Below are 15,000 nucleotides of genomic sequence, written 5' to 3' on the forward strand. Positions count from 1 at the left end.
TGAATCAGGACCTGGCAGTGTTAAACATTACATTATAATGTCTAGTTTAAGAATGTTTCTAGTCAGTGGTCTGGATCACATTCATTTAGCAGGTAAGGCATTTTTTCATTGTTTTTGGCCCCTTCCGGGATACCTCCCTTCCTTACTCAGTCATTGCTGGCTGATTAACCTTGATATTATGGACTTTGCAGGAAACAAGAATAAGAGTGAGAAGTTGCTCTATTTTTCTTAAATATCTACAGTAGTGTATTTATTTTGCTTCCAATGTCAATATATTAAGTTTGAATCTTGTTTTGAGTTTATTTTATACTATAATGAATTTTCAAAAATTGTATTATTTACAAAATCATTATAGTAAATTTTATCAATACTTCATTCCCAAAACTCCAACACTGACTAGACAAGGTTCAGTAAATGTTTATAATTACATGCACATGACCTTTAGAAAAAAGTAAGATGTACTACTCTCTGATGTAAATTAAAAAAAATATTTAAGCAAGGATTAATAGTAAGGTTCTGAGCTCAGGGAGCAGATTTTTACAAAGACAAACAAAATCTTTCTTTCATCTTGTATATCTTTAGTAGATCTACAAACTACATAGAAATATATAGATATCTAACAACTTTCTATCAGACAGGTTTATAAAACAAGCTTAACTAGGAGTTACCATTAAGGGATATATTGAGAACTTCCAAAAAATTCCCCTGAGATGCAGATGAATTGGTTGCTTCTGGCACAATAAAACCTTGGTTTCGATGATGGTCAAGCACTGATGGCAAATAGCTGTTGAACAACTGACGTAAATAAGTTAGTGTTGGAGACCAGTCATCATAACGCTCATTTTGGACAGCAACCCTGTTGTACAAAAAGTCCATCTTAACTTTGAGCATTGTTTTTCAATACACTAACATTAAGTAAAGTACAAAAAAATTTTTGCAGGAGGCAAAACTGCACTATTCAATTTTCAAGTTCAAGAATCAAAATGTAAAAAATTATAAACAAATATCAATAGTCGCTGTAGTAAAGTGGACGGCCCTTATTTGCAGGGGTTAGGTACCATAACCACCTGCAAATGCCAAAAATCTGCAATATATTGGAACCCCTCTAAAACTGCTTACAACTGTGTATTTTCCATGATTTATTGTAAAAATGCAGCACAGAAAGATCTGTGAATAACTGAATCTGCAATTGCTGAACTGTAAATAAGCAGGGGTCCACTGTAACTAGCAATGGGACAAAGAATCTCTAATACACAAACTACAGGTTACATATCATCAGAGTCTAACATAACCCTGATGTTAAGCCCCTATATTACAGGTGTCTAGTACCTGAGTTTATACCTGATTCAGTCTTGCTGTCACTGTTATTATGGTTGTGTCCTTTGTTCATGGTATGTTTGTTATGTGAAAAGACATTACAATCACATTTGGCCTTATTCTGTATAAAATGGACCCAACTTTACCCACTAGAAGAGTTGCCAGAGGAAAGCTCCTGCTGCAGATGCCCCACCCTTAATCAACCACCTGCCCACAATATTTCTCAGTCTTCTGTGTACATTGGTACCTCATTTGAGGGCCCCAGAACCAGAAAGTCGTATATGCCACTTCCACGGATTTGGAGTTATGCATACTGGTAGATTTGGCAACCTTTTCTCTGTGTATTTGAGGCATTTCTAGGCCATTCCACCATTTACATAGGGTCGAAATTCTTACTGGGACAGTCGGAATTATCGATTTTAGCTACAGGAAAGAACATGACTTCGAGCGGTGCTGGCAGCCGCTCGGACGTTTCATGAGGACCAGATAGACGCATATCACTAGCGCTGATTAAGCCAATGAGAGCGCGCGTCCCTTTGCTGGGTAGCGAATTCTAGGCCAATGAGCGTTTTTCCCCATAAGGCGCGTTGTAAGCATCGACCAATCACCGCGCAGTTTACAATCTCCCGCCAATGTTTACATCTCACTTCAGTGATCATAGCGGGAGATTTAATTTACGATTATGCGTTGTGTTGTGCTGTTATTTTGTCTAAATTACTCTTTATTTGAGTACATTATGTCTTCCTCTGGCAGTGATAGTGAGCATAGTGATGTCGTGCAAAATTTTTTTCGTTATTAGAATAGTAATAATAGTCGTAGTACTAGTAGTAGTAGTAGTAGTAGTAGTAGTAGTAGTAGTGGATGAGGGTCACAGCTGGTAGCGATGTTTGGAGCTAACAGACTGCAATCTGATCGAGTTAAGTCCCCTTCACAATGCAGCTTCTATTAAAGGATGGGACCCTAGTAGTAGCAGTAGTAGTAAAAAAAAATTATTATGATAATATTATTATTGTGTATTATTGATGGTTAAACATCATAGTGATTCAAGGTTATCATCGTCAACATCATTATTAAACCATCATAATATATTATTTCTATCAATTATTATTATTATCATTATTATTATTATTATCATTATTATTATGACTTATTAATACAATAGTATTACTATTCTATTATAGTATTTTCTTGTGATTGATTATAAGTATCGATGTATTATGATGATGAAAGGTTATCATCATCAGTGACATTATTAGTACTAATATTATTGTACTATCATCATTATTATTATTACTATTATTATCATCATTATCATTATTATTATTATATTATTATTATTATTCCCATTGTTATTAATTATTACTATTATTATTATCATTCTGATGACGGCTTTCTCGTTGTTGCTTAGACTGGCGAGCAACGCACCAAAGGGCATGGTCAAATTCGGTTGAGTCATTTGATTTATTAGAAGCGCTGCTCATCCTCGAAGAAAAGCCTCCCCTCAATACCACCCAAGAAGCGTTCCTGATACCGACGTGTGTGAGGAGGACACACCCTCTCCCCTAACGAAAGTACCAGCGCGCATGGAACGAACACCGGACATGAGAATAATACCAGGGGTGGCGTCACGCAGGTAGAAGCCAATCAAGAGGCTCCCGGTGATACCCCCTACCACTGAGAAGGTCTGCAAGACTAGTCAACGCCCGCCGTATGAGTCACCTTCCGGGAACCAATAAAAACTCGACCTACCGGAGAAGTGCTCTGATCGTACTGGAGAGCTCGCAACACCACGATAAAAGGAGAAGGACTCGCCACTGGAATTCAGTCCCTCAGCAGTTATCGCTTGATAATGTCCTGTCGATCAGGAGGAAACGTCGCGTTAGAGAGAGAGAGAGAGAGGAAGAGAGAGAGAGAGAGAGAGAGAGAGCAGAGAGACGAGCGAGAGAGAGAGAGAGAGAGAGATAGAGAGAGTAGAGAGAGAGAGAGAGAGAGAATTGTATAAGCAATAATAAATCAAATGACTCAACCGAATTTGACCATGCCCTTTGGTGCGTTGCTCGCCAGTCTAAGCAACAACGAGAAAGCCGTCATCAGAAAGATAGAGAAGACTCTTTATAAGATTAATAGTGCTGAAGCAGCAGTTATTTTTAACAAAACATGTCTACGAGAGGGTCTGCCTTCCGAAATATTATTATTATCATTATTATCATTAGCAATACTCGGTTTCTTATCACAAAAATGTATCGTCTTTTCAGCACACTATTATTACTTATCAATATTATTATTAATAGTATATTTATCATTATTATTACCAGTATTATTACTATTACTCTTATTAATATCATCATCATTATTACAACAATATGATAACACTTTATTATCGTTTAACACATTCAATTATGGTTTAAGTGCTTGTTATGACTCAAATATTAAAAAAAAAATGTGAGTTTGGCAGACATTTTGAATGCTAGCGCGCAAGCGCACCCAACAATTTTTTTCAAATTTTCACAAAAAACTTATAAAGAGTATAGCTTTCATATGAAACTAAGTTTAAATCGATATCTTCTTAGAAGCAGAGTAATGAATGATAAACTTTGAGGCCAATTTACTCATTTTGTAAAAAGTGGCATATACGACTCTCTGGTTCTGAGGCCCTCATTTGTTGAATGTTTCTTATGTCAAACTTTTCGTTTTTCTAACAAAATTTTCAAGAAAATTTTTTATCATCTGTCTAACAAATGATCATACTTCAAACTGACTAATTATCTAGTTTATACTTGTATTGGACAGCCTACTGGGTCTTACTAGTTAAACTGTATTAATTTCTTTTTTCATTTACAATATACAGTGGACCCCCCGTATTCGCGTTCTCCAGATTCGCGGACTCACACATTCGCGGATTTCCCTGCATTATTCGCGGAAAATTCGCGCATTCGCGGTATTTTTCTATGAGAAATATCCACAAATTCCTGGTTTTTGTTATCAATTTCATCATAAAATGTACTTTTTATGATAAAACTATTAAAAAAACCAAGTATGAAAATTTTTAGTGGTTTTTCTTAAGTTTTAACTAACAAAATAGGCTGTTTTTAGCGTTTTTATAGGGGTTCCAAACATTCGCGGATTCTAACTATTCGCGGGGGGGTCTGGTACGCATCCCCCGCGAATACGGGGGGACCACTGTACGTATAGTATAATGATATTAAAAAAATTAAATAAAAGTATTTAATGATAACAATACAGGTGGCCCACGGGTAACAGTGCAATCGCTTAGCGGCGAATCAGATTTATGGCTGTTGTCAAAAATATTCATTAAAAAAATAAGACATTTTAAAGTATTTTTACGGCATTATGCCTAATTAGTAAATGAAAGAACAAAGCTTTTTACAATAAAATTTAGCACAAATGATTGACAAAATCATTTGTCATTTCGGTGATACAAAGCTAACTTGAGGTAGAGGGAGGGAGCGTTTATATTTTTGAGGAATAATGAATGAATGATTTTAAGTTATCGTGCGTCGTGGTATTGTAGAGGAAAGAGATGGTAAAATCTTTACTATAATATGTACATAAAAGCAGTACCAATTCACATAAAATAAAATTAATTCACAATAAATTTAACATTGATAAAACATAACAGAAATAACTTTTATTTCTGTTATGGTAAAAAACTAATCTAGTGACAAATGCTTCTTATGATATTTTACTACTGTAAAAGTAACTCAGCACTGTGATAAACAAGTGTTTCTTTCCCCTTTTACGATTTTTTTTAATACTTTTGCTTTGGTGTTTTGTCTTGCTCCATTGATAATGTGTCCCAGTTCCAAAGTCAGCCTTCCTTCATAGATTCCATAGATCCTGCCAAACCAGGGGATCGAAGATCCATTCGGTGGGAAGAACATGCTTCGGATGGTGGGAAGGACGTGCTTCGTATGGTTCAGAATGTCCATCCAAACTTCAGTTCTCTGAATAAATCGCATGAGTGGGAGGTCTCCTTGCTTATGTAAATATGTCAGGACTGTGGTCTTGTCTAAATGGGGTACCACACACTAGGTGGGAACTTAAGGTAGGGAAGTACTGAAGTCCTAGGTGAATCACTTTCAGTTTCTTGACATAGATGTGAGATCACTTTCAGTTTCTTGACACAGATGTGAGTAATACATTCTTCCATGGAGCACATACCTGAAATTTCCCAGTTCCCCAAGCAGGCTCCCTCGTCAAGATAAGTGAGAAGCAGTCTAAAACAAGTCTCATGATGAGGGAATTCCCTTCTGAAAGTTTAAATTCAGACAACCACCACCGTAGGTCCGACTTGGGATAAACAGCGGAGTCTGGCTATGATTCCCTGTCTCTGTTGGTCTTGTGGGAGAGGATGATGTTCATGGCATGGCCAGAAAAGAAGACCAAAGTAAGCGGAGTGAAGACTCAAGAGAAAGCTTATGTCGTAGAGGTAGAAGCCTAAATTCCCAGACTGGATGACCCTGTCTTGTAGATAGGTCTGAGATACTCTTCAGAGTCTGTATGAGGACATGGAAGAAAGTATCCTACATATCCAAGAAAAACTGGGCCATGGGATGGCAGTGGTCTTGAACAAAACCAGGTGTGATAACTTCTGCAGTTAAAAACAATGCTCTAAAAGAAAGAAGTTAGGATTTCAGCCGCAGGAGCCTAGTACAATGGCTAGATACGTAGTGCCAAATGCTCTGGAATTAGTGCCAGATGACACAACGCTGGCGCCAGGAGCTCTGAAGTTGATTTCAGGCATTCAAGAACGGAAGCTGCTAGTGAGAGGGTTCGTGGCACTTTCCTTTCTGCTTGGAGGCCAAGTAAGGTTTTTTAACAAAAGAACGTTCAGGAGGGACGATATCATCGTTCCAAAGGAAATCAGACCAAGGACAAGATATATGGAACCACAACAAAACCCATGAGAAGACTATGAGCTGAAGGTCGCCTTCTGCCACTAGATGGGAAGCAGAAAAACCATTATCTAGTTGTTTTTCAGAGGCCGTGAAGAACCAAAAAGACGTCACAGTGCTTAAAGTTTGCACTGGAAGCTTTGGAACTGGATAAAAACTCTTATATAAAGTTAACCCCCTGTATTCGTGTTCTCATGATTTGCGGACTCACCTATTCGTGGATCTTTAAGTAAAGCCTATCTAAAAATTATTTGCAAACAATTCGGAAATTCGCTGACTTTCCCGTTGATAAATATTCACTAATTATAATGTATTTTGATGTTATTTTCATGGCTAAATACACTTTTATGATACAAAAATTATTTACTAATTTGATATTAAATACAAAAATAATAATTCTCTCTCTCTCTCTCTCTCTCTATGAAAATACTATGTATAGTGAATTAGTAAGATGGATGATGAGGAGGGAGTGAAGAGGGCTTGGGAGGAACCTGTTAGAGGACACAGTTCGAACCCGTGAATAGTTAGAACTCCCCTCTAAAAATACTAACATTTACCTATCTTGAAAGTTCAAATACCAAATGTATACTTCAAGTATCATCCTACATCAAATATACCATTGAATTGGTATTATTAATATCATTTCAAAGTCATCTGAAACATTTTACTATTAGAAATATATAAACAGCCAATAACAGAGAGAGAGAGAGAGGAGAGAGAGAGAGAGAGAGAGAGAGAGAGAGAGAGAGAGAGAGAGAGTCCTTTGACTGGCTAGTCAGCATCACTCACCCTTCCTGTCATTAAATTGACAGAGCTTTGCCTTCGAGCTTCTCTTCAACAATTAACAAAAAATGAATGAAAGCTTATTTGTTTATTTATAATATGTATCACATACAAATTTTATAATCAGTACAATTATATTACTATTATTATTATTTAATCTTATTAATACCTGAAAATTAGTGTACTTATTATTAGGTAAATAATATATCTACCATATAAACAAATAAACACGTACATGTACCATAAAAATTCTCTCATCTCAGTAAAAGTGAGTGAAAGAGAGTTATTATTTTTATTTAATGTTATTTAATGTAAATAAAAGAAAACAACCCTCAGAGATATGAAGAACTAAACTTGGAAATTAGACATGCATGTGACGTGGCAAAGGAAGATTGGATTAATGAGCAGTGCAGGGAAGTGGAAGAACTGGAAAGACATTATAAGATTGACAGCATGCATAGAAAGATAAAGGAGGTAGTGGGAAGGAAAAGAGTAGCAAGAGGTAATGTGATTAAAAATTGTGAAGGAATAATTGTGATGAAAATTGAAGAGGTTTTGAAACGGAAAGAACATGTAAAGGACCTTTTTGAAGATAATAGGGGTGAAAAACTGAGACTACACATACCTATGCATGGACCTAATATACTAGACAATGAAATAATCAGTGTAATTAAAAGTTTTAAGAAAGGAAAAAGCCTAGGTAATGAGGAAGTTACAACTGAAATATTAGCAAGTGGAGATTTTGGATTAAGAAAAATTGCGGAGTTATCCAGGAAGATACATGATACAGGTTACATACCAAAAGAGATGTACAAGTCCACCTTCATAGCCATACCTAAGAAACCTGGTGCAGTCAAATGCAATCTATATAGGAACATTAGTTTAACCCTTAAACGCCGAAGCGGTATTTTAAAAATCGTCTCCCATATGCCGGACGCGTTCGCAAGAGAGCGCCGAAGTGGAAAAAATGTTTTTTTCAAAAAATCACAGCACGCTTAGTTTACAAGATTAAGAGTTCATTTTTGGCTCCTTTTTTGTCATTGCCTGAAGTTTAGTATGCAACCATCAGAAATGAACAAAAATATCATGTATAAATATTGGGATATATGATAGCGCAAAAAAAAATTTCATATATAATTGTATGCAAATCGTGCTGTGAGCAAAACGGTTTAAAGCTAACGAGTATATTTTTTCATTGTATTGTACACTAAATTGCAATCATTTTGATATATAACACATTGTAAAATGATCAAGGCAACACAGAGAAAATATTATCACAAAATGATTCATGAATTCGTAACGCACGGACATAAAAAAATTATGTTTTCAAAAATTCACCATAAATCGAAATATTGTGCTAGAGACTTCCCGTTTGTTGAAAAATGAAGGTAATTGATTGAATATTACTAGCCTGTAAGTGTTGTAGCTTACAATTGCAGTTTTCGACCATTTCGGTCGAGTTAAAGTTGACCGAAGGACAAATGTTTTCTATTTATTGTTATTTATATGAATATATTTCAAAACTGGTAAAAGCTACAACCATGTGTTGTTTTTAATTTTATTCTACATGAAATTGTGCACATTTTCATATATAAAACTTTATGTAACGGCTAATTTAAAATGGTGCAAACATTACGACAATCGGACGAAAAAATTTATGATTTTTTCGGAAGAGTTACTGTGCGGACATAAGGAAAAAGTTTACTTCATAAATTCACCATAAATCGAAATATTGTGTTAGAGACTTGTAAGATAAAGGTAATTATTTGAATATTACTAGAATGTAATAGTTTTAGCTTACAATTGTGTTTTTTTACCATTTCGGTCAAGTCAAAGTTGACCGAAGGTTGAAATTTTGCCACTTATCGTTATTTATATTAAAATATTTCAAAACTGATAAAAGCTACAACCATGGGTTGTTTATAGTTGTATTCTACATAAAATTGTGCACATTTTTATATATAAAACTTTATGTAACGGCTAATTTCAAATGGTGCAAACATTATGACAATTGAACGAAAAATTTCTGATTTTTTTCGGAAGAGTTACCACAAGGACATAAGGAAAATGTTTATTTTTCATAAATTAACCATAAATAGAAATATTGTGCTAGAGACTTCCAATTTGTTGCAAAATAAAGGTAAATGATTGAATATTACTAGAATGTAAGAGTTTTAGCTTACAATTGAGCTTTTTTACCATTTCGGTCAAGTCAAAGTTGACCGAAGGTTGAAATTTTGGCACTTATCGTTATTTATATGAAAATATTTAAAAACTGATAAAAGCTACAACCATGGGTTGTTTTTTTTTGTATTTTACATAAAATTGCACACATTTCCATATATAAAACTTTATGTAACGGCTAATTTAAAATGGTGCAAACATTACCACAATCGGACGAAAAAATTTATGATTTTTTTCGTAAGGGTTACCACGCGGACATAAGGAAAAAGTTTTTTTCATAAATTCACCATAAATCGAAATATTGTGCTAGACTTCCAATTTGTTGCAAAATGAAGGTAAATGATTGAATATTACTAGAATATAAGATTTTTAGCTTACAATTGCGTTTTTCGACCATTTTGGTAGAGTCAAATTTGACAGAAGTTTGAAATGTTGGCACTTATCGTTATTTATATGAAAATATTTCAAAACTGATAAAAGCTACAACCATGAGTTGTTTTTTGTTGTATTCTACATGAAATTGCACAAATTTTCATATATAATACTCTATGTAACGGCTAATATGAAATGGTGCAAAAATTATGTGAAAGTAACGAAATAATTTCTTTGATGTCGCTGATGCTTTTTAGTGCAAGGAGAGAGAAATTCGCGCTTGCACACCTGGGTAACAATTGTAAACAAAACAACGCCTTGATCTGTGAGCTTCCAGCATCCCCCAAGGCGCGTGATTCAAAAGTTTTTGCCTAGTAGGCCTAAAACTATTTTTCCGTGAATTTTTAAAAAACTTTTTTTATATTGACGTATATACGTGCAATCGGCACCCGACAGACAATTTATATCGACGTTTAATACATCTAATCGGCGTTAAAGGGTTAAAAAAAATTCCACCTCCAATATTGCCTCACGTCGGCAGCAGGCATCATACCAAAAAAAATGTGGAGCCCCAAAAAATGCGCCATGTCGGTGAGGTTGCAGCCCCACCAGCGATACGACAATGTTGTCCGTAGTTCGTCACGGCAGTACCGAGCGTAGTCCGCCGTCTCTGCTACCAGGTATTCCAGCAATTCCTGTGTAAGGAACAGCTGAATGAACCCCAGAGCAGTGAGAGGAACAGGTACGGTGACCCCAGGTGCTGCCGTGAATGGGTGCATGTTAGATGGGGTGGGGTCCTCCGACTACCCCTCGTCACTCTTGGACGACCAACCTTCACCTTGGCTGGCGCGACGCTCCGACCTTCTACGTGCCCGTGCGCATGCACGCACACGTGCTCGGGCACACTTTCGCACTTGAAATCCCCCCCACTGGCCCATCTCCCTCACTTAGGCCCTCGCTTTCTGTGTCGTCATCAGCAACAAAACTAGACGACATTATCTCCTCCTCCTCCCCTCATCAGATTCCCCCTCATACGCACTAAAACCACTAAATTCGAGTTCACTTTTGGGATGTGACCCTTGAATGGACATTGGGGGCAAATATTCATCATCACTAACATCAGGAGTGATGTCCTCGTCACTAGATGACCAACCGCCATCAAAATGAGGACTTGCGACATGCTGCCGATCGAGCTCTAATTAGTCGTCAATGTCTTTTGGTTCGAGGCCTCCCAAATGCCTACGAATGCCCCCTAAGGACACCCCGATGCTTCCTAGGGGTTACTTAAGGCACACGAGACACACGTTGTGGTCCTTGAACACTTTCGTCCACACGAGGCCGCACGGAACAGCATTGAGGCGCGAGGTCATCTTGGGTACTTGGTCCCTCACCAGCATCCAAGTCCAAAATAAGTCTCACAAGATCCCTCCCGAGGGGTAAAACGCACCTTTCGCGCTCCATACGTCGTTGAGACATCTCTACGTACGTCTTGTACCACCACAAATACTCAAACTCTCGCAAAAGTTCGGCAAAACACGATTGTGACTAAAGATTGCTCTCGGACGACGCGTCGCTGATGCTGGCTGATGCAAGAAGGAGGCATTTCGCGCATGCGCACCTGGGTCACTCTGGTAAACAAAACAACAGCTTGATCCATGAACTCCAGCATCCCCCAAGGCGCGTGATTCAAAAGTTTTTGCCTAGTAGGCCTATAACTATTTTTCCGCGAATTTTTAAAAAAACTTTTTTTCGTCGACGTACCATACGTCCAATCGGCATACGACAGACAATTTTAATCGACGTTTAATACTTCCAATCGGCATTAAAGGGTTAATGAGCCAGATAACAAAGATAATTCTAACTGTGATTTTAAACAGAATAAAAAAAACCTAAAGCCAGAAACAGCAGAGGGACAATACAGATTTGTAAAGGGGAAAGGAACAAGAAACGCAATTTTCATCATGTGAATGTTAACAGGAAGAGCAATAGAAGTTCAGAAAGATGTATATATGAGTTTTATAGATTATGAAAAAGCAATTGATAGAGTGAGGCACACTGAGTTGGTAGAAATACTACAAAGAATAAACGTAGATAGCAAGGACATCTGACTCATTACCAACTTATTCCGGAGTCAAATGGAAGCAGTGAGCACTGACAACAACTTATCAGAATGGGCGGAAATAAAGAGAGGAGTTTGCCAGTGATGTGTATTATTACCAGATCTGTTTGCAATACATATATGGAGAGATCATCTTGAGAAGTATAGAGGATATGGAAGGGATTAAGATCGGAGGAGTAAATATCAATAACATCAGATATGCAGATGATACAGTAAGTACTGCGGACACAACTGAAAATTTGCAATCATTAGTAGACAGTTAACAGGGAGAGTGAAAAAAAGGGACTGAAAATTAATGTAAAAAAAAACGGAAGTTGTAGTTGCATCAAAGAATCAAGATCCACCAAATTGTAATATACTTTTACACAACATAAGTATAAAACCAGCTAACAGTTTTGTTTACCTGGAGTGTCTACTAACACACGATGCAAGAGCAAAACAAGACATTGAGAGGAGGATTCTGATAGCTAAAAACTCTTTTAAGAATATGAAAAACCTTTTAACAAAAAACAGAATTGAAACTCAAACAAGATGAAGAGCTCTGAAAACGTATGTGTGGTCCACCCTCATGTATGGATCAGAGAGCTGGACGATCACCAGGGAATTGAAAGTTGAATGCAGCGGAGATGTGGTTTTATATAAGAATGCTGAGAATATCATGGACAGATAGAGTGAAAAATGAGGGGTGTTAGCAAGAATTGGAACATAGAGAGCCCTTGTAAGAGAAATAAGGAAGAGACAAATGAATTTTGTTGGATATATAATAAGTGAATAGATAGAGCAATTGTGCCTTACTGGAAGGATAGAGGGAGGAGAGTGAGAGGTAGACAAAGAGTAAAATACTTTGGCAGCTTGGTGGGAGACTTGGATGGAGATTATACTGTAAATCATCTAATACAAGCGGCTAGAGATCGAGAGGTGGAGACAAAAGACCGCAAACGTCCAAGACATGGCACTTCAGTAAGGTAAGGTAAGTAATGTATGCATAAAAGCTTGAAAACAGATAAATTACATTTAAAAAATTAAGCAAAAACACTTTTGCAAGGTTTCTCAGGGATTTGCCAATATTTGCATGTTTGTGAGACTCGGGTATGACAGCTGATTAGGTTCCAATGAAAAGTTCATGTATCTGTGAATTTGCACAACTCAAATTGTGCAAGTTTGGGGTACTGGCTCAGACACTGCTGGTCTGCTATTTAGCGCTATTGGCTAGAGTAATGAAGAATGCTTGGACACCACTGATCCGCTTGCCACCAAACACTGGCATTCCACAACCCAAAGTTCACAAGACAAAAGCACAAGACTGCCCTAGACATTATAAGAAGGCTTTAGACTATACTCCTGCTCCCTGAGATGCTTACAGGAAAGCGGAGAAGAGCAAAACTATCAGAATAGTGCCTCTTCAACAGCTGAGCTTCACCAGAAAAAACACCATTAGTGCTTTTTGTCTATCTGAAAAGTGCCTTCTACACTGGACAATCATTAGGGACAACAAATCCACATCCCTAAGGATGCCTTTCCAATGACTGTCCGTCGATACCTGCTTACAAGGCTCGACTGAGGGGCAACTACTCAGGGGCAAAACCCTCTTCTGACTCCCAAGGACTGTCAGTATCCCTGGTTTAATGGAGTCTAACAGGGACTGAGTTTATAAGATCTGAAGGGGCCAGATAGCCACCTTCTCCACTACTCATCCATTAAGATGCCTTTCACGTGGCTGTCTGTTGATACCTGGGACTGGCAACAGGCTCAATTAAGGGGGTGACTACCTGTGCAACTTCCCAACACTCTCCATTGGACATTCAGCATGACTCCTCCAAGGTTTAGGGGAGTATGACAGTGACTTAAGTCTAGGAGAACTGGCAAGCCGGATAATCACCTTCTCCACTGCACAACACTTCACAGTTTCATTCTTAATTTCTGTAAACCCATAAACAAGACTGCCAAAGGCATGGGAAGGAAGCAAGGGAACCAGGCATGAGAGTAAATAGATAAAAATAAGAGAGCCAGCAGCAGGGAAAAAATGATGCACTGAGAGAGTTGATGCCAGAAGATCAGGAGTCAGTGCCGGGAGCTGGGTGTTCCAAGCTGACATCAAGCTGTAGTTGTTTTATTTGTTTGTTTGTATGTATGTATGATGTTTTTACATTGCATGGAACCAGTAGTTATCCAGCAACGGGACCAACGGCTTTAGGTGACTTCCGAACCACATCGAAAGTGAACGTCTATCACCAGAAACACACATCTCTCTCTCCTCAATGGAATGCCAGAGAATCGAACTTGTGGCCACTGAGGTAGCAGACAAAGACCATACCAACCACACCACTGAGGAGCTCTCATCAACCTGCAGTTGGTGCTAGGCTAGGCTAGCTGGGCACCAGGCAAGCTAATGGCTCAAGGGCTAAGAGCTCAAGAACTGTAAAACACTTTGGGTGCTCAAAGCACAATTCTCGGCTGATGAGAACGGGTACCCTTCCCAGAAAAGGAGCTGAAATAACAGCACAATTTCTCTCCTTACTACATTCTGCTCTTCCACTTTTTCAGTTCTCTGCAAAGGAAAAGGTTAACAAGAAAATGTTTTATTAATTCTTTACCAACAAATGCTGAAGCACACAAAGTACCATCATACAAACATAACTCGACTGCTATTCAACATTATTTGAGACTTGTACAATACTATTTCATTAACGAAAATATCAATTCGGTAGCGAACACAATGATTACATACATTTTATTATGATTACATACATTTTATTATGCTACTAAGTAAAGGTGGTAGTGAACGCAAAGTTTACATTTTATTACGCAATATTCTGTAAAATTGGTACCTAAAATTTATACCTAACCACGTTTTTTAAAACTTTTATTGACAATTTCATCTCACCAGTTAAAAATAAATTGGAACTGAATGTAAGAGCTTTGAAAAATCAACCATTCTTCAGCCTAGTATATCCTTTAACTAACTTTTGCTCTTCATGCTAGGCTGCCTAAGTTATCTCTACTCAGGCAAACAGTCTATAGCCAAGCTATACTATGCTAAGTGGATAATGACTGATTCTATATCACTAGCAGCAGATTCAAATCTGCTACTGCAACAAACAAATTATAAACTTAACCAGATCTTAATGAATACTGATCCTGAGTTATAAAAATTTGAAGATTACTCAAACTCAGCAATAATACATCACTGAAATTCGATTAGATAACCAGCAAATAATAATAAAAGCTGCCACAAATATCCATGTTTACATCGAGGATGGCAGAAACAGAATGAGGTTGTCTGCTGAACCATTCCTGGTATTCCCATTA

The 15,000-nt window shown here is 37.4% G+C and overlaps 1 protein-coding gene across 1 annotated transcript in view; it reads right to left on the minus strand.

Annotated features, from left to right (window-relative positions):
* The window catches only part of LOC135196150 (GATOR complex protein Iml1-like), a gene marked incomplete in the record, with an annotated part of 480,334 nt that overhangs the window by 344,435 nt on the left and 120,899 nt on the right, over positions 1–15,000 (minus strand). The window contains 1 exon segment of the mRNA XM_064222704.1: positions 669–856. Within this exon segment, the coding sequence (XP_064078774.1) occupies positions 669–856 (188 nt within the window).

This window comes from Macrobrachium nipponense, chromosome 17 (genome assembly GCF_015104395.2).
Source record: "Macrobrachium nipponense isolate FS-2020 chromosome 17, ASM1510439v2, whole genome shotgun sequence".
Taxonomy (NCBI): domain Eukaryota; kingdom Metazoa; phylum Arthropoda; class Malacostraca; order Decapoda; family Palaemonidae; genus Macrobrachium; species Macrobrachium nipponense.